General features: G+C 34.4%; 4 protein-coding genes and 1 pseudogene across 8 annotated transcripts; 4 read left to right on the forward strand and 1 right to left on the reverse strand.

Annotated features, from left to right (window-relative positions):
* Positions 1–885: 885 nt before the first annotated feature.
* On the forward strand, positions 886–8,483 carry LOC114424644 (probable copper-transporting ATPase HMA5). 2 transcript variants are annotated; one of them, XM_028391516.1, is made up of 6 exons: positions 886–1,253; positions 5,234–6,619; positions 6,732–6,986; positions 7,195–7,317; positions 7,405–7,884; positions 8,006–8,422. In XM_028391516.1, exons 1-6 carry the CDS (start codon positions 987–989, stop codon positions 8,420–8,422), a joined length of 2,928 nt encoding a protein of 975 aa, XP_028247317.1. In that variant the 5' UTR covers positions 886–986. The 2 variants fall into 2 exon arrangements, with proteins under 2 accessions (XP_028247317.1, XP_028247310.1); XM_028391509.1 differs by having other exon boundaries at positions 895–1,253; positions 5,228–6,619; positions 8,006–8,483.
* Positions 8,484–10,000: 1,517 nt separating this feature from the next.
* Positions 10,001–15,489, forward strand: LOC114424660 (FT-interacting protein 3-like). Of its 2 annotated transcripts, XM_028391527.1 has the most exons (4): positions 10,001–10,911; positions 11,130–11,201; positions 11,293–11,389; positions 12,186–15,489. In XM_028391527.1, the coding sequence occupies exon 4, from the start codon at positions 12,262–12,264 to the stop codon at positions 15,280–15,282; it is 3,021 nt and encodes a 1,006-aa protein (XP_028247328.1). In that variant the 5' UTR covers positions 10,001–10,911; positions 11,130–11,201; positions 11,293–11,389; positions 12,186–12,261; the 3' UTR covers positions 15,283–15,489. The 2 variants fall into 2 exon arrangements, with proteins under 2 accessions (XP_028247328.1, XP_028247332.1); XM_028391531.1 differs by lacking the exon at positions 11,130–11,201.
* Positions 15,490–16,124: 635 nt separating this feature from the next.
* On the forward strand, positions 16,125–17,816 carry LOC114424675 (annotated as a pseudogene).
* A 1,239-nt stretch (positions 17,817–19,055) lies between these two features.
* LOC114424699 (probable phospholipid hydroperoxide glutathione peroxidase) lies at positions 19,056–21,833 on the forward strand. 3 transcript variants are annotated; one of them, XR_003669060.1, is made up of 7 exons: positions 19,056–19,215; positions 19,300–19,376; positions 19,486–19,547; positions 19,701–19,819; positions 19,897–20,064; positions 21,105–21,196; positions 21,794–21,833. XR_003669060.1 is itself a non-coding variant. In XM_028391555.1 (6 exons), the coding sequence occupies exons 1-6, from the start codon at positions 19,168–19,170 to the stop codon at positions 20,201–20,203; spliced, it is 504 nt and encodes a 167-aa protein (XP_028247356.1). In that variant the 5' UTR covers positions 19,056–19,167; the 3' UTR covers positions 20,204–20,405. The 3 variants fall into 3 exon arrangements, 1 of the variants encoding a protein (XP_028247356.1); XR_003669059.1 differs by lacking the exon at positions 21,794–21,833 and adding an exon at positions 21,389–21,525; XM_028391555.1 differs by lacking the exons at positions 21,105–21,196; positions 21,794–21,833 and adding an exon at positions 20,174–20,405.
* On the reverse strand, positions 21,462–22,172 carry LOC114397821 (the record flags this gene model as incomplete). Its single annotated transcript, XM_028359958.1, has 3 exons — positions 21,462–21,678; positions 21,795–21,913; positions 22,009–22,172. Coding segments are annotated over 3 exons (393 nt in total), but the record flags the coding sequence as incomplete, so codon positions are not given.
* Between the last annotated feature and the right edge of the window lie 555 nt (positions 22,173–22,727).

Raw genomic sequence — 22,727 nt, forward strand, 5'->3', positions numbered from 1 at the left:
CATCTAATAACATTCATTCGTCACTGCAAACTTAGCAGCAAAACAATCATGCAAGATAAACACACAGAGAGTGGAATCACCCAGTAAGACAAAAAAACTCGAACAACCGATCATGTTCGGTACTTTTCTTTTGTTAAATTGCAGCAACATTATGATGCTACTTGTAATTCTACTGTAAAAGAATCGTTGCTTTCAGTGTCAGAAACCTAAAGACAGAATTAAAATTGCATTAACATTAGAACTTTTACTAAAGACATGATTAGATCGATTGCTATTATATTCCAAAAAACTGAAAGCAACTAAAACACTAAAACTACCTTCTCCCCTGTTTTCCAAAACACTAAATGTAGGAACCAATGGATTAGGAACTTAATTTATATAATTCGAAAAATCCAATGTTCCAAAACTCCTAAAATTTACCGTATAGAAAATTTAACCATCCCATGTTGTGTGGCATGAGTCATGTCACGACGTTTTCCTTTCCAAGTTACTACTTCATTCTCATATATTTTGACGTTTTAGTTTTTTTCCCTCCTAAAATTATTGATGTTTTAAAATTTTAAAAGTTTAACTAATATATATCTTTTCAAATATATTCTTATTTAATACCCACTATTAATGATGCAAGTATCAAAAAATTAATATATTAAATAAGAATATTTTAATTCAAATATAATAATTTTAATTTTATTAAATATTTTTTTATCTACATACAATTAATAACCTTAAACATCAAAAAGATCAAAATGAAAAGGAGGCAGTATTGAATTCTATAAAGAAAGAACAACCTTATTCCGTTCGAATCGATTTTAGAAGTGTGATTTCCCATTTCCCTCAATCCTGAAAATCAACTTTATGTTTTTAAATATTATTTATTTTGGAAAGATGATGTCATGCTATGTTTCACTTGTATAAATAGGCTTTTATGCAATTATGTGTGGTAGCTTGTGATTGTAAAGAAGAAAGTGATAGAGGAAGCGAGTGAAATGGGTAAAAAGTTTGAGGGTTGGGAGTGTAGTTTGCAGTGCAGTGGGAACCTTTCGCCTCAGGCACACTATCCGATGAGGAGGTTGGAAGAAGAAGGAAGAGATTCAGAGGGCAAGAAAGTGGTTTTGAGCGTTATGGGAATGAGTTGCGCTGCTTGTGCCGGATCCATTGAGAAAGCCATCAAACGCTTACCTGGGATTCGAGAGGCCGTTGTTGATGTCTTGAACCATAAAGCTCAGGTTCTTTACTACCCACAAATGCTTCACGTGAGTATCCACTTCATTCCAATTCAGTATTCTCGTCAATTCTCGTTTTGCTTTTGCTTTTCCCACTTTAATTGTTATTCCTCATTGGCTTTTCAACTTTCAAGAGTGCATATATGTTACCCATTCGTGGCTCGCTCTATAGGCTTTTGGTTGTTTAGTTATTGTGAGTTATTTTACAACACCAGACAAATAGTACTATTTTGTACAAAAGTTTATATAATGGTGGCAGACGAGAAGGTAATTAAGAGCAAGAGATAACATGCATAAATGTCACGATAAGAAAAGATACAAAAAATAATATTATGAAAATATTCAATGAATAATATAACTCAAATAATTGTGTTCCTACTTTCTAAAGATGGAAGAGGAGAGAGAAAGGGAAACAAAAAAGAGTCCCCTACACTTGAACATGCACACACATTTTCTAAATGTCTCCTAAGACCTCGATCCATTAGTTCGAGTTTAAATTCCTCTTAGACTTTTAAAAAAAAAAAACATACACCCTTAAATGCTACTTTAGATTCCTCTTAGACTTTTTAAAAAATAGACAAATTAAACATACACTCTTAAATGCTCAACTCATGAGCAATCTCCAAATTGTCATCTGAACATTTTTTGCGGCTGAAATAATTATTAATTGGGTACACTTTATTATAGAGCTAAATTATTTTTTTTTAGAAAAATATCAAATTAAATGTATAATTATAATAGTTCTTACATCAGTTAAAGAAACTGAAAAGGCGGGCATATGAATACTTGAAAATAACATTCTTATTCAAGTTAGCAGATTGCAGGCCGAACATGCAAGTTTAACAAGATAATTTGTTTAATTTAAAAATGACATCTTAGTGTTTATGGGGTTCTTCTAGCTAGCATATTTTAGGCACACACGATATATCGTGTCCTAATAATGTTGGTAATTGATCCTTTGTAAAATTTCCACGAAATTTTGTACTTTTAATTCTTTAGTCAGGTCTTTAGAATATTGATTAACATTTAGTTAAAAAATTATAATTATGGTAAATAATCGTGTTTTGAAAGTAAGTGGCAGATCGTGTGGTGCTAAGGGGAAATATTGCTACGTGCAGAAATTGTTGGTTTTTTTTTTTTTTTATCAAATGGCTGTAATTTTTTTTATGTTTTTTTTAATATAAAGTCAATTTTAAATTATTATCAAAGAAGATGGAGTAAGTTGTAATAAGTATTACGATTTTTGAGTTATAAGTAGTAACACAATCATGACTTATTAATGTATTTTTTAACTTGTAAAATTTCAATTTAATTTTTTTTATAACTTCAAAGTCATATTTTTTTTTTACTTTTTTTATTTCATGCTTTGAAGTTATAAGTTTTTTTTTTTATATTTTACAAATGAAGTCGTAACCTTTTTTACGTGTAAAGTTTTTTATTTTTAGATTTTTTATTTACTTGTATTTTCTTTTGTTTTGTTTTCATTTTTAAAAAAAATTGAAATAATTTTATTTATTTAATTGTTAAATAAATAATTTTAATTTTACTTGTTATTAGTTTTATTTAATATCATGTATACATTTTTTTGTACAATAAACATTTCTTAGTTTTATTTAATATCATGTAAACATTTCATACATCTTATTATGTATATGATTATTGATAGGTGTTCCTTATTATTTCAAAGTATCAACACAAAATATGAATCTAAATAATATTATTTCATAATATTAGTATAACAAAATATTTTAATATTTGTTTTAAAATTTTAATTTTTTATAATTTAAGTATTTTTTATTATTTATTCCACTTACAAAATAAATCAAATTCAATAAAATTATTAAAAAATTATCTAAATTTTAAATATATAAAATAAAATAATATTAAAAAAGTATATAAAATATGTTAAGTAAAAAAATATTAAAAAAATATATAACATATTAAATAAAATCATATAAAAAATATATATAAGATATTAAATAAAACTGAAACAAAGTAAAATTAAAATTTTATTTAATGAATAAATAAATAAATAAAATTATTTACAATCTTTTAAAAAAATTGAAAGCAAAACAAAAGAAAACATGAGCAAATAAAAAAAATCCTAAAATAAAAAACTTTACACGAAAAAAAGAAAAAAGTTATGACTTTAAAGTAGTAGAATATAAAAAAAATTTAAACTTACGGCTTCAAAATAGTAAAATAAAAAAAAACATGTACAACTTTAGAATCGTTAATACATAAAAAAATTAAACTGAAATGGTAAAAAATTTGACAACTTCAGCTAAAAAAAATTAATAAGCTGTAACAAATATTATAACTTATAGCTCAAAAGTTATAATATTTATTATAACTTATCCTATTTTCCGTAATAATTTAAAATTGATTCCTATATGAAAAAAGTTGTAAAAAATTTACACCCATTTGATAAAAAACCAAAATTGTCTGACTAAACCAATAAAGTTATCCTTTGCCAAAGACTCAATAATTATGTGGAGAGAACTGAAAAAAATTACCAAAGCGCAAATCAAACCTTCCCATGTTTACTCTTTTTTTTTTTTAACCGAGAATAATGCTTCATTGAGATGGTGACATTTTGCTTTCAATTGATTTATAAAGGCTCTATCATATTTACAAGAAAAGCAATTTTATATTTTTGTATAAGTATTACACACATACTGTATTTATTAACCATTTTATATTTATTTCCGTCACACTCAAGTTAAATACTACCACTTAAATAATAATGCGTGTATAATTATAAGTTTATAACTATGTACAAGTGTTTTAGCTAGCATAGTTGACGGTTGGTAGTAGCGTGTTCGAATTTCTAAGTTGAGATTCAATATTATTGCGTCTTTGTGAGTAATATATATATATATATATATATATATATATAAGCGCTGATGTGATATTATCACTGTGACTGTTACGTTGGGGTTTGCTTTTTTTCAGTTTCGTTTTTTCTCATGAAACTACATACAGACTAATCAAGTTGTTTCATATTAAAGATGTCATTTTATCTAGTCTCTTAGGGAACGATACCTAAAATAAAAGTTCATTTTAATTTTCATCATTATTTTATTTTTCTCCATATCATTATTATTAATATGTTATTGTATTTTCTCTGTGGTTAATATATATAAACTAGAATCAAAGTGAACCGCATTTTACCGTGTTGATTAATAATTAATGCTATGCCCACCCAGCCTTTTTAATTTGTTCCACTTGTGCACGAATATGCCTTTTTTTTTTTTGCTTTCTTTTTCAGCTTAAAGGTGATGATTAGCCTACATATCTTGTAGCCCTTTTATTAGTGGGCATATATATGACATAGTTAATTTGCTTCTAGCATGCCTTATCAGACCCGAAATTTTCCTTGGGTGATTAATTTTAGTGGCTGTTCTATTAGCACCTTTTGATGATATATATGCTCCACTTTCTTCCTGTAGCCAGTCATCTTATTTTCAGATCCTATTCAACATAAATCTCTTTTAGCGGATCCTCTTATGATCCAATAGTATTATCTAATTTTATAAACTTTAGCATTAATATCATGATATGCATGTTGGGATTTAAAGATTGAAGCAATCATTTTATTGCCGAATATTAGTAAATATTTAAAAATAAATTAAAAATGTTAAGAGAAGATTAATTTAATCAATAATTTTTAAAATATAAAAACATATACTTTTAAAAATTTTCGTTTTAAAAACTAAAAAGCTTAGTTTAATTAACAAAAAAATATTTTATCGGTGATTTATACATATATTTGTTTAATATTGATTAAAAATTAGTTTTATTTCTTTAATTTAAGAGAGATAGTTGGTTTTCCTCTGTCCAACACGTTTATAAATAAGTATCCTTTTGTTAAGTTAGGATTTAATAACTAATGGTGAAAAATCCTTACAATGAACATTTAGTTTTAAATAAGCACTCTTCATAATTTTTGTTTTAAAAATATTTTCTTTTATGTTGACAAAGCATGCATATATCTTACTCAGGAGCAGAGGATACGTGAGGCCATAGAAGATGCCGGATTTGAGGCCAAAGTCATGGAAGAGGACTCGAAAGACACCTCCACTCAAATATGCCGAATACACGTACGAGGCATGACTTGCACTTCTTGCTCCTCCACCATTGAATCTGCTCTGCAATCCCTTCATGGGGTGCATAAGGCACGAGTGGCCTTAACAACTGAAGAAGCTGAAGTCTGCTACGACCCTAAGATTGTCACCCACAACCACTTCATGAGTGCCATTGAAGAAACCGGGTTTGAAGCCGTACTAATAAGCACAGGGGAACACATAACCAAGATTGAACTTCAAATTGATGGCATTAAAAATGAGCAATCCCTGAATGTCATTGAACGCTCTCTCCATGAACTTCCAGGTGTTGAAACCATAGACATATATCCAGACATCAACAAAATTTCCATCACTTATAAGCCGTACATGACAGGACCAAGAACCTTCATAGAAGTCATAGAATCCACAGGCTCTGGGTGTTTTAAAGCGATTATATTCCCAAATGATGGAGGAAGAGAAGCACAAAGACAGGAGGAAATTAATCGGTTCTTCAAGTTATTCATATGGAGTTTGGCTTTCACCATTCCTGTTTTCTTGACATCCATGGTTCTCATGTATATACCTGGAGTTAAACGTGTTTTGGATATCAAAGTTGTCAATATGTTGAATATTGGACTTCTCTTGAGGTGTGAATTTGCTACCCCGGTGCAGTTCATCATAGGGAGAAGGTTCTATGTTGGGGCATATAAAGCGTTGCGCAAAGGTTCTGCCAACATGGATGTGTTGATAGCCTTAGGGACCAATGCAGCATATTTCTATTCTCTTTATGTTGTGGAAAGAGCTGCTTCCTCACGGCATTTCAAAGGCAGCGATTTCTTTGAGACTAGCTCTATGCTTATTTCATTTATTCTATTAGGGAAGTATTTGGAAGTGTTGGCAAAGGGGAAGACATCTCAGGCCATTGCAAAGCTGATGAACTTGACACCCGAGACAGCAACCTTATTAACACAAGATGATGAGGGAAATGTGGTTAGTGAAAGACAAATTGATAGCCGGTTGATACAAAAGGAGGATGTGATCAAGGTTGTTCCTGGTGCAAAAGTAGCATCGGATGGTTTTGTCATATGGGGACAAAGTCATGTAAATGAGAGCATGATAACTGGAGAGGCAAAGCCTGTGGCGAAGAGGAAGGGTGATATGGTTATTGGAGGCACTCTGAATGAGAATGGGGTTTTGCACGTTAAGGTGACAAGGGTTGGATCAGAGAGTGCTCTCTCGCAGATTGTTCGACTTGTTGAGTCTGCCCAAATGGCTAAAGCTCCTGTCCAAAAAATTGCTGATCATATTTCTAAATATTTTGTTCCTATGGTAAGCCTAGTACTAACTACTTTTTTCTGAGTTTGCTCATTAGATATGTTTATTGATGGAGTCAGAGGAACTACATCTATGCTCATCGGTGCCATTTTTATTTTTTTTGCAGGTCATTGCGCTTTCTCTTTCAACATGGCTTTCCTGGTTTCTGGCTGGAAAGTTCCATGCATACCCAAAATCTTGGATACCATCTTCCACAAACAGCTTTGAGCTTGCACTTCAGTTTGGGATTTCAGTCATGGTCATTGCCTGCCCTTGTGCTCTAGGCCTAGCCACTCCTACGGCTGTTATGGTCGGTACTGGAGTTGGTGCAACACAAGGTGTGTTGATCAAAGGGGGGCAAGCATTAGAAAATGCACACAAGGTCAGTAAGTGGCGTTAAACATTAACTGCTCTATAGGTTTCATTTATAGTAGAGAAATTAGAACAAGTACACTTTTTTGTTACATGGTGAAATTCATATTTAGTGAATCCTACATAAATTTCACTCAATAACAAATAATGTTTAGAAAAGAACATGTTTCTAGCATTCCTCGTAATATCAAATTCACTCACAACTTACGACATTGCAGGTGAATTGCATTGTGTTTGATAAGACAGGGACCCTCACAGTTGGGAAGCCAGTGGTTGTTACTACAAAACTCTTAAAAAAGACGTCACTTAGTAATTTCTATGAATTTGCTGCTGCAGCAGAGGCAAGCCTTCTCCCATTTACTGTAACTACTTGACTCTGAAATGCCATTTAAAAATAATGTTTATTGTTATTATATCTATGTTATCAGGTGAACAGCGAACATCCAATAGCCAAGGCCATTGTTGAGCACGCCAAAAAGATTATAGAAGAAGAACAAAATCATCCCTGGCCAGAAGCACGCGACTTTGCTTCTGTTTCAGGCCACGGAGTGAAGGCCATTGTTCTAAACAAGGAAATAATGGTTGGGAATAAAAAGATGATGTTGGATCATAACATAGCCATTTCAGCAGAAGCTGAAGAAACACTAGCAGAAGCTGAAAGCTTGGCTCAAACCGGGATTCTAGTATCCTTGGATGGAGAAGTTGCTGGAGTTTTGGCTGTATCTGATCCACTAAAACCTGGTGCCAAAGAAGTTATTTCCATTCTTAATTTGATGAAGATCAAGAGCATCATGGTGACAGGTGATAACTGGGGAACTGCCAACTCCATAGCAAGACAAGCTGGCATTGAAACTGTCATGGCAGAGGCTCTACCTGAGACTAAAGCGACCAAAATAAAAGAATTGAAGGTATAACAAAATCAAATGATGACATATTGATATTTTTCTTAAAATATGTAACAAAATTTTATTAAAATATGCACGTGTGATTAGTTGAATAATGTTTCAAGTGACATATATATAATGGCAGAGTTCTGGGTACACGGTGGCAATGGTGGGAGATGGAATAAACGATTCACCAGCACTAGTGGCTGCTGATGTAGGAATGGCAATTGGTGCTGGCACAGACATAGCTATAGAGGCAGCTGACATTGTTCTGATGAAGAGCAACTTGGAGGATACAATAATTGCCATTGATCTTGCAAAAAAAACTTTCTCTCGTATACGTCTCAATTACATTTGGGCTTTGGGTTACAATTTGCTAGCCATCCCAATTGCCGCGGGTGTCCTTTACTCCTCCACTAGATTCCGATTACCACCATGGATTGCTGGGGCTGCAATGGCTGCCTCTTCTCTCAGTGTTGTCTGCTCATCCCTCTTGTTAAAAAATTACAGGAGACCCAGCCTGCTAAACAACTTGGACATGAATGCTATCAAGATTGAATAATCCAACTCACAATTGTAAATTTCTACATTTTATTTTAGAGTTAATTATGTTTTTAAGTCTCTTCCACTTCTCTTATATTTTCATTTTAATTAATCTTTTAACAACAAAAAAAAAAATATAGTTCCTTAAAGAAAAACAAAAAAATGACTAATCTTAGTCTTAGTATTTACCTTTGCTTTCTTTTTTTATCCTTACAGTTTAAAATTTCGGTTATATTTTGTTCCTTAAAATTTCAGTTTAAAAAAATATAGTTCCTTAAAGAAAAACAAAAAAATGACTAATTTTAATTATTTTAAAATATTTTGTGATGATTTTTTTTAGCGGTAAAAAAAAACCGTTAGAAAATAATTAGTGTAACTGTGTAAAATATATTAAATCATTTTCTGACAGTTTGAAATTACTTCAATAATATTTCAAATCTTCTATAGGTAACCCAAACATATTGGATATAAATAAAGATTTGTTTTCTTTCTTTCTCGTTTTTAAATCAGCATACTCAATTCACTTCATTTTTACTTTTATTGTTTGGCCACTCCACTTTGTTTTTGAATGAACTTATCTTTGTGATCAATTTGGCATATTTGTTTACAAATAAAATTAAACTTTCTTTTGCTGATTCAATTAAAATCAAACAATTGTGACTATTTTAGTTTCTAAAGTCTATGTGCTATAATAAATAATATTGTAAATATTGCTCTCTCTATTGGTCATCTCTCGTACGTGAATATAAAGGATCTATTGCTCTCTCTATCGATCATCTCTCGTACGTGAATATAAAGGATCAATACCTAGAAATGACGAAAAATCAGAAGAAAATCATCACTCATCAAAAAATGCAAAAGCAATTTCTGATCATTTTTAACTATCATAATTGTTTTATTCACTTTGAACACTTTAGCAAAAGCAAATGTTTGGTGGTTATTAATCGCTAGAAAATGAATGGCCTTGCTAAACATAATAAATAAATAAAAATTAAAATTACATCATTATATAATGGTAATATTTGATAGTAGAGACCAAAAGTATTAATAGGACAAAAGCTCATGAATTAAGATTGGTCAAAAATTTGTTTAAGCATTAAAGGTGAAAACTTGAAAAAATTTAGACACTAAAATATAATTAACCCTTTATTTAATATTACTTTTTTTGTTGGAGTGTTTTATATATATAAAAAAATAGATTTGATAAAACTAGATATTCCGACTTTTAATACTAGTTAATATATATGAACAAAATATATAGAATGTAAAACTAGATTTTAAATGTAAGAAAATAGGGATACGCATCCTTGTTTAATATTTTGTAGTACTTTATCACTAAAATGTGGCAAAACTTCATTTACATAGTGAGATTATTTTGAAGTATCCCACACGATAAAAATGGGGATTTTTAGTAGGATAGACCACGGTTATAAATTAAAATAGCAGACAGAAACTAAGACAATATTTAAAGTGCCTGTACACATCAATTTGGTAGGGGCCACAGACCAACCTCATTTGTTTCAGATTTTTCACCAATCTCCGTTGTATTTGTATTTATTGTCTGTATCTGTATGAATTACTTGCAGTCTTTAAGCTAGGAATGAACACCCATGATCATGATATGAGACAAAGACACCAATGCTAAAGCCTGTTGGAAGAAAAGGCCATATTCTTAAAGTCTGGAAAACAAAGATAAAAGACCAGATGTACATACGGAGATTGTTGTGGCAATAAATGGCCGAATTAAATACTGGAGATGGCATTACAAAGTCAATGGAGCCCATGACGTTTAGCCCAAATTGAAAGGGTAACCCCATGCTTCAATAAAAGGTGTAATTAAATATCTCCCCATGACATTAATGATTCTTGCTAGCAGAAAGTCATTTGTTATGTTATTTATCAGCAAACTCTCTTATTAACTTTCTTGATCAATTGGTTTAGAGTTTGAATTTTGACCTTAAATCACGTTGAAAGATGAACATTTCGTGGTAAGTTCAACTAGATTTTTACAAAAGAAATACCACAGTGCTATGAGCCTAGCCAGCAGCATATCTGCACTTTGGGTTGGTGGTGGCGTGGGTTGGATATGAATGTGATGCGAGGTGTCATACATAAGATGAAGATGGGCGCATGGTAGCATTACCAGATAAGGGAAATGAAAGTTACGGAGTCAGAGTCAGAAGCTGAAGCACGGGTAGCCTTTGTCTTTTGCACCTTGCATTGGAGACAGTGTCTGTCTGTGTTGTTGGCGTTCACCTCTCAGGAGTATAGTAAACCGTAATATAATGCCATTGTGTTTGTTTGTGGTCACCCATTCTATTCAATTTCTAACCTGAGCACTGAGCAGTGAGCACCACCCACTTCTTTTCCCTACTCCTCCCCCACTCAAACATAAACCCACCCTTTTATTTTTTTGTTGCTTCCTCCTTGTCATTTCCACCATAAACGAGGTATTCTTAACTAAGCTCTGGTTTTAAGAAGCAGCTCCACTACATACCAGTCCATAGTGTAAGTTTTTCTCTCCTTTTCTAATTATTTTTTTAATCTTTTACTGTTATTAAAGAGCCTTCATTTTTTATCTGCATCGTGCATGATGTTGTTGTTAAGTCATATTTGTTTATTTATTTTCTTTTAAATTTGTGGGATGAGTCCATTCGCCTACGCAAAGCTCATGTGTGTGTGCCGTGTTTAATGGATCACTAACTTGGAGCTAAAAAAGCATGCAGTGCCACATGCTCATTTCTTTAAATGCGTGTACATAACAAGGGGTTTTGCACATGAGCTAGATTTATGAAGTGGTAAATTTTGACCCCCATTTTGCTTTTCTCCTGCCAAGCCTTTCATATTTGCTTATAGTTTAGTGCTCACTAACTCTACTTTTATTTCTAGTGGCTTTGCAATGATCCCATTGCTCACTGAACAGAAAAGGCAAAGATCTTCTTGAACTTGTTACTCGTTTAGATCCCTTTCAAATCTGCTCTCTAAGGTGATGTATTGGTTATGTAACTCCCTTATTTGTTTCTATTAGAAGTTAGAACTTATGTTACTTCGCTGCTGAGATTTTTTCCCCCATTAAATATATTTTTTGATTCGTTTAATGAAACAGTAGCAGTTACATAGCCCCTCTCCCCAAAATAATCCACTATCATGCATCATAATATTCAGTGCGTTCATCTCCTAATGCAAGCTCTGTTACTACAACCTATAGTTTTGGCCAGTATAGTATACCATCACTCCTGCATCTCACAAAGTCATAGTTTACAAGAGGGACATTGGCACCCTTTCACTAGTTCCTTGTTACAGCCTCTATCTTCCCCAACATCTACTTGTAGAGTAGCAGCTTGCCTCTTGTTCTAATTATGTTTCTTATGGAAATATGCATTAATAAATACTAGTATATACTTGCAGTTGTATATACTTGCAGTTGCACAGATATTTTCATTTTTTTTTTTACTTTGATCAAATTATGTTGATTGTGAAAATAGTCCATCCATGTTGCTAATTCTTCATCACTTTATAGTCTTCCTTTGCTGTATAGATGCATGCTCAACCCTGTATTTGTATAGTATTTGCCACACTCATTACCTTCTTGGACCGAGGCTAAATCTAACTATCACTTATTTAGATGTTTTGTCATGTATGTAAATGTAGATGCAAAATATACGTATTACATATATGCATCAAGTGAGTCATGCAAGATTTGTACTCGTATAGTCTAGCAGCTTTGTCCCATCATTGAGATTTCAGTTGCTTTGTCAAAACATTTTTATTCCTCTATGTAGGTATCTACAGTTATCGTGCTGTTCTCACTAGCTAAAATCTCATTTGGAAATAGAAACCTGACAACCACATTCAATTATGAACAACTTCAAGTTAGGGGTAGATGTGGTTAGTGCTCACAATCTATTACCTAAAGATGGACAAGGTTCATCCAATGCCTTTGTGGAACTTTACTTTGATGGCCAAAAGTACCGTACGACCATCAAAGAAAGGGATCTTAACCCAGTTTGGAATGAGAGCTTCTACTTCAATATATCTGACCCTTCTAATCTTCACTATCTCACACTTGATGCCTATGTCCACTGCCATACCAAAGCTACTAACTCCACTTCATTTCTTGGCAAGGTTAGTCTTACCGGGACTTCTTTTGTCCCTTACTCTGATGCAATTGTCTTGCACTATCCATTGGAGAAACGTGGTATTTTCTCTCGTGTAAGAGGAGAGATTGGCCTTAAAGTTTACATCACTAATGATCCAAACATAAAATCATCCATTCCAACTCCTGCTGTTGAGTCCATGCCAACAAATAATTCAAGCTCAACACATGCAGAAGTTCGAGCACCTGCAAGCACAATGACAAACAATTTTCCAAATGAAAAGGTTGATTCAAGACACACATTTCATCATCTCCCTAACACAAGCCATCACCAGCACCAACAGCATTCCTCTGGCTTTGCAGATACTCATTATGTAACAAAGTATGAAGCCGATGCAATGAAATCTGAACCACAACCTATGAAGCTAGTACGCACTGCTACATCAGTACAACCAGTTGATTTTGCACTTAAAGAAACAAGTCCCTATCTTGGTGGGGGAAGAGTTGTTGGCGGCCGTGTTGTTCATAAAGACAAGACTGCTAGTACATATGATCTTGTGGAAAGGATGTACTTTCTGTATGTCAGGGTAGTCAAGGCTCGTGAGCTTCCTGCTATGGATGTTACTGGTAGCCTTGATCCATTTGTTGAGGTGAGAATTGGCAATTACAAAGGTATCACTAGACACTTTGATAAGAATCAGAGTCCTGAATGGAATCAGGTGTTTGCATTTTCAAAGGACCGGATGCAAGCATCTGTACTTGATGTTGTGATCAAGGACAAGGATCTCATCAAAGATGATTTTGTAGGCATTGTGAGATTTGACATCAATGAGGTTCCTCTGAGAGTACCACCAGACAGCCCTTTGGCACCAGAGTGGTATCGCCTTGAGGACAAGAAAGGGGAGAAGATTAAAGGTGAGTTGATGCTTGCTGTTTGGATTGGCACTCAAGCAGATGAGGCTTTTTCTGATGCATGGCATTCAGATGCAGCCACACCTGTTGACAGCACACATGCTATCTCTGCAGTGATGCGTTCAAAGGTCTATCATGCACCGAGGCTATGGTATGTGCGTGTCAATGTTGTGGAGGCACAAGACTTGGTTCCTACAGAGAAAAACCGTTTCCCAGATGTGTATGCCAAGGTGCAGATAGGAAACCAAGTGCTGAAAACAAAGACAGTTCCAGCCCGAACACTAAGCGCTCTCTGGAATGAAGATCTTTTGTTTGTTGCTGCTGAACCTTTTGAAGATCATTTAACTATTTCAGTTGAAGATCGGGTTAGTCCTGGAAAAGATGAGGTCATTGGGAGGATCATCATACCACTGAACTCCGTGGAAAGGCGTGCAGATGATAGAATCATTCATTCTAGATGGTTCAACCTGGAAAAGCTAGTTGCTATAGATGTTGATCAGTTGAAGAAAGAGAAGTTCTCAAGCAGAATTCAGCTCCGGTTATGTCTAGATGGAGGATATCATGTTCTTGATGAGTCAACTCATTACAGCAGCGATCTCCGCCCCACGGCAAAGCAGCTATGGAAGCCACCAATTGGGGTTCTAGAACTTGGAGTGCTGAATGCTGTAGGACTCCACCCAATGAAAACAAGGGATGGTAGGGGCACATCTGACACATACTGTGTAGCAAAATATGGTCACAAATGGGTCAGAACAAGGACCATTGCTGATAATCTGTGTCCAAAATACAACGAGCAATACACTTGGGAGGTTTTTGATCATGCCACGGTTCTTACTGTTGGTGTCTTTGACAACAGCCAGCTCGGGGAAAAGGGTAATGGTTCTTCAAAGGACTTGAAAATTGGGAAGGTCAGAATTCGCATCTCTACACTGGAAACAGGAAGGATTTACACTCACTCATATCCATTGTTGGTTCTTCACCCAACCGGGGTTAAGAAGATGGGTGAACTTCACTTGGCAATACGGTTTTCATGCACTTCTTTAGCAAACATGCTTTACCTATACTCACGACCACTGCTGCCAAAAATGCACTACGTAAGGCCTTTCTCTGTGACGCAGCTAGACATGCTGCGTCACCAAGCAATGAACATAGTGGCGGCTAGACTCGGCCGAGCAGAGCCACCACTTCGCAAGGAAGTGGTGGAATACATGTCAGATGTGGACTCTCACCTTTGGAGCATGCGGCGAAGCAAGGCGAATTTCTTCCGAGTGATGAGCGTCTTCTCTGGTGTGTTTGCTGTTGGAAAATGGTTTGGTGATATCTGCATGTGGAGGAATCCTATCACAACAGCGCTGGTTCATGTGTTGTTTCTCATGCTTGTTTGCTTCCCGGAATTGATCTTGCCCACTGTTTTTCTCTACATGTTCTTGATAGGGGTATGGAACTTTAGATATAGACCAAGGTACCCTCCTCACATGAACACAAGAATCTCACAGGCTGAGGCAGTGCACCCGGATGAGTTAGATGAAGAGTTTGACACTTTCCCTACTAACCGGAGCCCGGACCTAGTGAGAATGAGGTATGATCGTTTGAGGAGTGTGGCTGGAAGGATTCAAACAGTGGTTGGTGATTTGGCCAGCCAGGGAGAGAGGATTCAGGCACTGTTAAGCTGGAGAGACCCGCGTGCTACATCCATATTTATTACATTGTGTCTCCTATCTGCGTTGGTGCTCTATGTTACTCCTTTTCAAGCAGTGGCTGGTTTGGCAGGGTTTTACATTATGAGGCATCCCAGATTTCGCCACAGGCTGCCATGTACCCCAGTCAACTTCTTCCGGCGCCTCCCTGCAAGAACAGATTGTATGCTATAATGTAGTAGTAGTGTATGTGATGTTTCAAACCAGTTTTTTCCCCTATTTATTGTTTTATCTGGTATTGACTGTGTTTTTATTATGTAACGCTTTAGTTGTGATATTCCCAAGCAAGCTCAAGCTGGCCAGACTTCTAATTTGTATGTGGATTGTTTAGCTGCAAATCAGTAAGACTTGAATAGAGTTCTCTTTAATGGTTTTTGGTAATCATGTTATTGATACGGAGTATTCACCGGTTTTGTTGATAATTAATCGACATCGAAGGACCTGCTGGCCACCTTTAATGTTTTGGCCTTTGACTTGCTCTTGTACCTGTAAAATTTAATCAAGATCTTAATTCTTACCAGTTATCTTGAAAACCTGTTTCACTGTAAGTTAATTTTGTTTTCTACGATTTAGAAAAGGTTGAAAAGAGTAGTGGACAATCAACAACGTTTTGACTTTTCAGAAAATCAAACATTTGAATATACCTCACCCGAGTGATCAGGTTCCACCTCCTTGAAAGGATGAACGTTAATTGCATTATGAATGTCAACGCTAAAGCATGCCATTCTCCAAACATATGGTATCTGGGAGCACGACCGCACAACAAACAAATCGTAAAAGCACATCTCGACGTGTACATTATTATTTAGGGAAAACTACTACGTGCTTGCATGATACATGGTATAAGTATTATGATTAAATAATATAAACGTGGCAATTGTAGGAAGGCTTGCTTGCATGATAAAGTATTAGGTGAGAAAACCATGATTAATTTTCCCTCTACTATAAAAAACCAGAAGTAAGGTCTACTAACATTGTTCTCACCCAGAAAATGACAGTGTCTGTATCCAGAAAAGATCAAAATCATCTGGAAAACAAGAGGCTAAACAATCTTACTTTGGCCTCACAATCCTATACAACTTTCTTAGTAGAATTTCAGCTTTAGTCTTCCTTATAATTCTTATCTACATGTGGTCCTCCTTCTCCACCTTAATAACAGGAAACATCATTCATGTTTGCTTTTCCACAAGGAAGCTCAATAGCCTCTATTGTCTGTCTGCAGGCACTCACCCCTCCTTTGAAATGCCAACTTCCGCAAACAATAATAGTTCTACTATTACTCCTGGAATTGATGAAGGTAATGCAACTACTGAACCCGGTAAGTTTCCAAATATCCAATATCTGATTACTACTAGTAGTAGAGTAGATATCAATGATAGAGATGAGAAAGTTGCAAATGCTGTTAAGGTCGTTGAGGAACAATTGCAGCTCCATCGATCCTGGAGGTCAAAGTCAAGCAAAAACTATGCAACTTGTGATGGTCAAGGAATATATGTATATGATTTGCCATCCAAGTTTAACAAGGACTCGGTGGGTCAATGTCATGGCAGAACTTATTTGGCTATTTAAGTAACGAGGGGTTGGGTGAGCCTATAGCCAAGCTTGGGAAAGGGTGGTATAAGACTCATCAGTACTCACTTGAACTCGTATTTCATTCGAGGGTCTCGAAGCATCCATGCAGGGTTTATGATGAAAATGTTGCAAAGCTCTTTTATGTTCCATTCTATGGTGGTTTGGATATCTTGCGATGGCATTTCAAGAACGTGTCAAATGATGTGAAGGAAAGTTTGGCTCTGGAATTGGTTAGGTGGCTTGAGAGATAAGGAGCGTGGAAAAGGAATTCAGGTAAGGATCATGTGATTGTGTTGGGCAAGATTTCGTGGGATTTTAGGAGAAGCAGTGACTCTCCTTGGGGTACTAGATTGTTAGAGCTTGACAAAATGCAAAAACCCATTAAGCTTTTGATCGAACGACAACCTTGGCATGTGAATGACAATGGAATCCCTCATCCAACTAATTTCCACCCGCATTCTGACAATGATATAATCTCTTGGCAACTGAAAATCATTAGATCAAACCGCAAAAACCTCGTCAGTTTTGCTGGAGCAGCACGGGCTGATTCAGAGGACAACATAAGGTCAACATTGATTGACCAATGCACTTCATTGGGTAATGGTAAGTGCCATTTTCTGAATTGTAGTTCTGTTAAGTGTGATGAGGCAGAGTCAGTTATAGAACTTTTTGTGGAGTCTGAGTTCTGTCTGCATCCCCCAGGGGATAGTCCAACAAGAAAATCGGTTTTTGATTCGCTCATATAAGGTTGCATTCCGGTTCTCTTTGATCCCTTCACAGCTTATTACCAATATCCCTGGCACTTGTCTCATGATCATGACAAGTATTCTGTGTTAATGGACAAAAAAGAGGTGGTACAAAAGAATGTGAATGTGGTTGAGAGGCTAACCAATATTTCCTCTAGAGAGAGGGAAAACATGAGAAGGTTTATTACGTATGAACTGTTGCCTGGATTGGTGTATGGGGATTACAACTCTGAGCTTGACAGGTTTCAGGATGCATTTGCCATTACAATGAATAATCTGTTTGAGAGGGTTAGCAGATTAGATGAAGCACATAAGGATTGACTCTGTTCTTCTGTTTATTTGTTTTGATACTTTCAAAATGATATCTAGTGTTTATATTTTATTTTTGCACTTGATGCTCTGTTTGCAATTACTCACTAACAATACTTGCAATTAATAATAAAGTGCAACAATGTTAACTTTTTTCCTTGTTAATTGATTGGGTTTACCTAAATTATTCTCGCTCAATGTATTATGTAATTTACATGTTTCTCCTTTTAAGATTATATATGAGCGCTAAGATTAGGAAGTCTTTTTCAAGTCATAATTGTTGTCCCTGAACTCATTTTTCCCGATTCGGTGGATAATTTTTCTTAGAACATCTATAATGGAGAAATCCACTAAAGTTTGTCTATTAAGGGTTTGTTTGACTTGGATTATAGTGTGAACATCGAGAATATACCATTGCATTCTTGAGATTCTTAATCTAGAAGCTAGTAGAACTACTGATTGCGGTCCTCAAGCTTTTGTTATCTACTTACCTTGACCAATTTAGATGCGAATATTTACCTTGCAGACGCTTTCACACAGTCCAAATCAGATTAATTCCAGAATACAGAGGGAATAACAATAAGAAGAAAAAAAATGATTTGGTTGTAGTACTCTTGAGTACACAAGCATAACTTTTACAGTTTTCTTAAAACTTCAATCATTAAATAAAAATTACAACGAATTACATTAGTTTTTATTACAAGATTCAAATAAAATTAATAATATTCTATAATTTAAATTATAATAGCTATTTATTTAAATTTATCATTAGAGAAATAATTTGTATAATATGTTTATTCAAACGCAATATTTTCATTTTCTAGTAGTCAAAACAAAAAGTGCTGTCCTATAAAAATAAAATAAAAACAAACACAACACTTAGAAAAAAACTGCAAAAAAATTAATTAGATTTATTCTATTTTGATATATTCTTAAATCTATCTATATTGAACCGCAATTGATTTAATGTTATCATTAAAGCGTGGATCAACTTAAGCAGGCTTATTTTATTTTAACTTAATTACAATTATATTTATATTCTTTTAAGGGAGAAATTATATTTATATATCATCTTTTTATTACCACATTTTATGTGATAAGAATAAAATAGAAAGATAGAAAGGAAATGGATAGAAAGGAAATTATATTTATATATCATCTTTTTATTACCACATTTATATATATAATTTTATTTGAAGCGTTATCAATGATGTAAGTAAGTGGTGTTGACACGCATGTCACTTAATTACGCTACGTGGGCATGTGTGAAGCCTCCACGACGCGGAGAGAGGACGTTTTAAAAAGTGGGGCTATCTGGCTGTTGCGTGCATTAACTCAAATCTTAATTATTTCTGAGCACACCCTCCTTCTCATTTTCATTATCTAGCTAGCGTTACCACTTTCAATTTCAAATTCACTCTCAGAAATTAGAATGGCTAGCCAATCAAACACTAAATCAGTTCACGATTTCACAGTTAAAGTATGTTGCTGCTTTAATTTATTTTGCTTACACATTGATGATTCCAGTTATCTCTTGAACCAAAATGATTATGTTTGTTTGCAGGATGCCAGGGGAAATAATGTTAATCTCGCCGATTACAAAGGAAAGGTCCTTCTCATTGTCAATGTTGCCTCACAATGGTACCTATATAATATACTCTCTAATAAATTAAATGCTTTATGCACTTTTGCCCTTAATTTAGTTTTTCTTCCCTATAGTTCATATTTTGATGTTCAATATTTGATGCAGCGGCTTGACTAATTCAAACTACACAGAGCTTAACCAATTGTATGAGAAATACAAAGGGAAAGGTTTGGCCCCCTGTTATTGTTATAGTTTGTTTTTATCCTAGTTCGATCTTCATGTTACTATTATCTTCCTTCACGCGAGCTTATATATATATATACCAACCATGCATAAGGGTCTTTCTTTATCTCTTTGTAATTCTCCTTGATGTCATGTAGGACTTGAAATTCTGGCATTCCCATGCAATCAGTTTGGGGCTCAGGAGCCAGGAACTAATGAAGAGATTGTGGAGTTTGCTTGTACTCGCTTCAAAGCTGAGTTTCCCATTTTCGACAAGGTACGTAGGTCCTGTCCTTAATTAATTCTTCTCACTGATCTCATTCTTAGAATCATCGATCTGTTTCATTGAATTAGGTGGATGTGAATGGTGACAATGCTGCTCCACTGTACAAGTTTCTGAAATCAAGCAAAGGTGGACTCTTTGGGGATAGTATCAAATGGAACTTCTCCAAATTCCTTGTTGATAAGGATGGGAATGTCGTTGACCGTTATGCACCCACAACTTCTCCTCTCAGCATTGAGGTAATTAAGTTCATTTGTATGATGCCAATGCCATGCATGCTACCAATATGTTTATTATTGCTTGCTTTTTCAGATAATGCTAACTTTTTCGTGTTGTTGATATCTGCAGAAAGACATAAAGAAGCTGCTAGATGCATGAATAATGATTAGAATAACATCATGAATGAATAATGTACTGCAGATCAGATATTAATTAGTGGAATTTCCTCCGTATTTGTACTGAAACAGTTGCTCTGCTCATGTACCTCTGAATTACTATTTGCTTGTTCATCTATATAAAAATGTGTATCAATTTATATATAAGCGCAATTCATTGCATAAGGTTCGTTTCGACATGTAAATTGATTTGCTCCTTTCATTCTTACTCACTGCTCAAACGTGACTCTTACTTGCTAGTCCGTCTTCTATTAATTATTATGTGTAATATTTGAAAAATAGATATAAACATTTAATTAAAAGAAATTTTGGTTGTAAAAAGTTATAAATCATACTCTTAACCGAATGATCATTCATCATTCTATTTATTTTTCATTCAGACTGCATATGATAATTTCTTAACGGAATACAATATGCACAATAATGATTTAAAACCACAGATTCCATTATTTAGTCATCTATCATATTTTAACTGGATTGAACGTGTATAGCTTTCATCACCGGTGCATAAAGAGTGGAGAAATTGTATTTGTACGGAATTTTTATGTAATAGAGAGAAATAAAATAAAAAAAAGTGAGATAAATAAATTGATATAAAGCAAATGCAAATCAGCAAAAGAGAATTTTTTTTATTAAAATATAATATTTAAATGCTTTTTTACATGATTTTCAATATAAAAAAAATCTTATAAACTCTTAGCCGGTGCTTTAAGAGCCTCTTGATATAATATAAAATAAAATAAAAAAGCACTATTATAATATTGTGGTCGTACGTAGATACGACGAGAATCGCACCACATGTGATGTCGTTACAGATTTAAACGTTTGAGTCTGAAAATTGAAGAGCTGATGTGTTCCTGTTCCATTTTAACGTGTATGTTCAGTTCTTGGTCTCAAGTTTCATCTTGGGCTGTAGACTGTAGCAAACACCATGACCACCAAGGTTCCAAAATCCGTATACGACTTTGTTGTCAAGGTTGGTCCTCTTATCTGCTTTCCCTCATCTCTGTCTCTGCGTTGAGTGAGTTTATTTATTTGGATGAACTAGGACTCTTACTTTCCTATTTTTGACTTTGGAAGTGAAAGAAATCATTTTTTTTCTTTCTTTCATTTCTAAACATACAATAAATAAATGTTAGACGCCTTAATCTTTAACAATTACTTGCAGGATGCTAAGGGAGATGTTGTAGATCTCTCCTTTTACAAGGGAAAAGTCCTTCTGATTGTCAATGTTGCTTCTCAATGATATCCTTAATCTGTGCTGTGTTTGTTACTTCTTCTTTTTTTTTCCCTGATTGTGCCTTCTAATTAATTTAAAGCCTTGATATTTTCATCTTTTCTATTCTTTTCAGTAACTACTCTCACAGCTAATGTTATAAATGTTGAGAAAATTTACAATATGTTTGGGATTGAGACAGCGGCTTGACCAACTCCAATTATACGGAGCTGAATCAATTGTATGACAAGTATAATTGTTGGTCGTATTCAACAGTAACCATGATAACTTTACTGTTTATCTTTGTTTCTTTCTGTTGTCTTATAAGTATATGACTGGTTTTGTAAACTTAATTAGGCCTGGAGATTCTGGCATTTCCATGTAACCAATTTGGTAAGCAAGAACCAGAAAGCAATGATAAAATTGTGGATTTTGTCTGCTCTGGCTTCAAATCTGAATTCCCCATCTTTCATAAGGTAGGTTGCTATTCTGCTAAATTTTGTTAAGAACCGTGACAATACATGCACTTGTATTACATATCTGTTTCCTTCGTTCTTGTGCTATATTGAAGTGAATGGGGACAACTCTGCTCCTTTGTACAAATTCTTGAAGTCGGGGGAAATGGGGAATTTTTGGTGATGATATTCAGTGGAACTTTTCCAAGTTCGTGGTTGATAAGAATGGACAAGTAGTGGGTCGCTATTATCCCACCACTTCTCCTCTCAGCCTTGAGGTAAAGACAATATTATCCATGAAATTACTTCATATGCTTTATGCTGCTTCTATTAATGTAAGTAATTCTTTTGGCATTCTTTTTCTTTTGTATTGCAGCGAGACATCCATAGCTTCTGGGAATTTCCTGAAGGCAAAAAGATAATTTCTTCCTGAGCTCATTATGCTGCTCCCTTATGTGGTGGCAATGTAATGCAATATGCACAAACTAATGCTTAATCTTACGGACATCATATATACCATGTCCCATGACTTCGTCCATATATCTTCGTTTCCTTTAATTTCATTTCTATCACTCTCCCGGCAATAATCCATATTCCTTCGTTAGTTTCTTAAATCCCCAATATTCCTTGTTAGTTGTAAATAGGTTCACCTATGAAAGTTTCAATTTTAATTTTTTTTTAATGCTGCTTATCTTTTATAAATGCTACAAGTTGAATTTTACCTTCTAAACTCCCAGAAAAATTATTCATAGAGAAGCTTAAAGTACAAAACTAACCATCACTTTAATTCATTACGACTTACAAGCACTATGCAAAAAAAAATAAAAAAATAGACA

Source organism: Glycine soja, chromosome 1 (assembly GCF_004193775.1).
Source record: "Glycine soja cultivar W05 chromosome 1, ASM419377v2, whole genome shotgun sequence".
Lineage (NCBI taxonomy): Eukaryota > Viridiplantae > Streptophyta > Magnoliopsida > Fabales > Fabaceae > Glycine > Glycine soja.

Coding starts and splice junctions, on each gene's coding strand:
- LOC114424660 (XM_028391527.1), top strand. CDS start 12,262: ATGAACAACTTCAAGTTAGGGGTAGATGTGGTTAGTGCTCACAATCTA.
- LOC114424644 (XM_028391509.1), top strand. CDS start 987: ATGGGTAAAAAGTTTGAGGGTTGGGAGTGTAGTTTGCAGTGCAGTGGG. Junction 1,254..5,227: donor ACTACCCACAAATGCTTCAC/GTGAGTATCCAC, acceptor TATCTTACTCAG/GAGCAGAGGATACGTGAGGC. Junction 7,885..8,005: donor CCAAAATAAAAGAATTGAAG/GTATAACAAAAT, acceptor ATATAATGGCAG/AGTTCTGGGTACACGGTGGC.
- LOC114424699 (XM_028391555.1), top strand. CDS start 19,168: ATGGCTAGCCAATCAAACACTAAATCAGTTCACGATTTCACAGTTAAA. Junction 19,377..19,485: donor GTCAATGTTGCCTCACAATG/GTACCTATATAA, acceptor TATTTGATGCAG/CGGCTTGACTAATTCAAACT. Junction 20,065..20,173: donor CTTCTCCTCTCAGCATTGAG/GTAATTAAGTTC, acceptor TGATATCTGCAG/AAAGACATAAAGAAGCTGCT.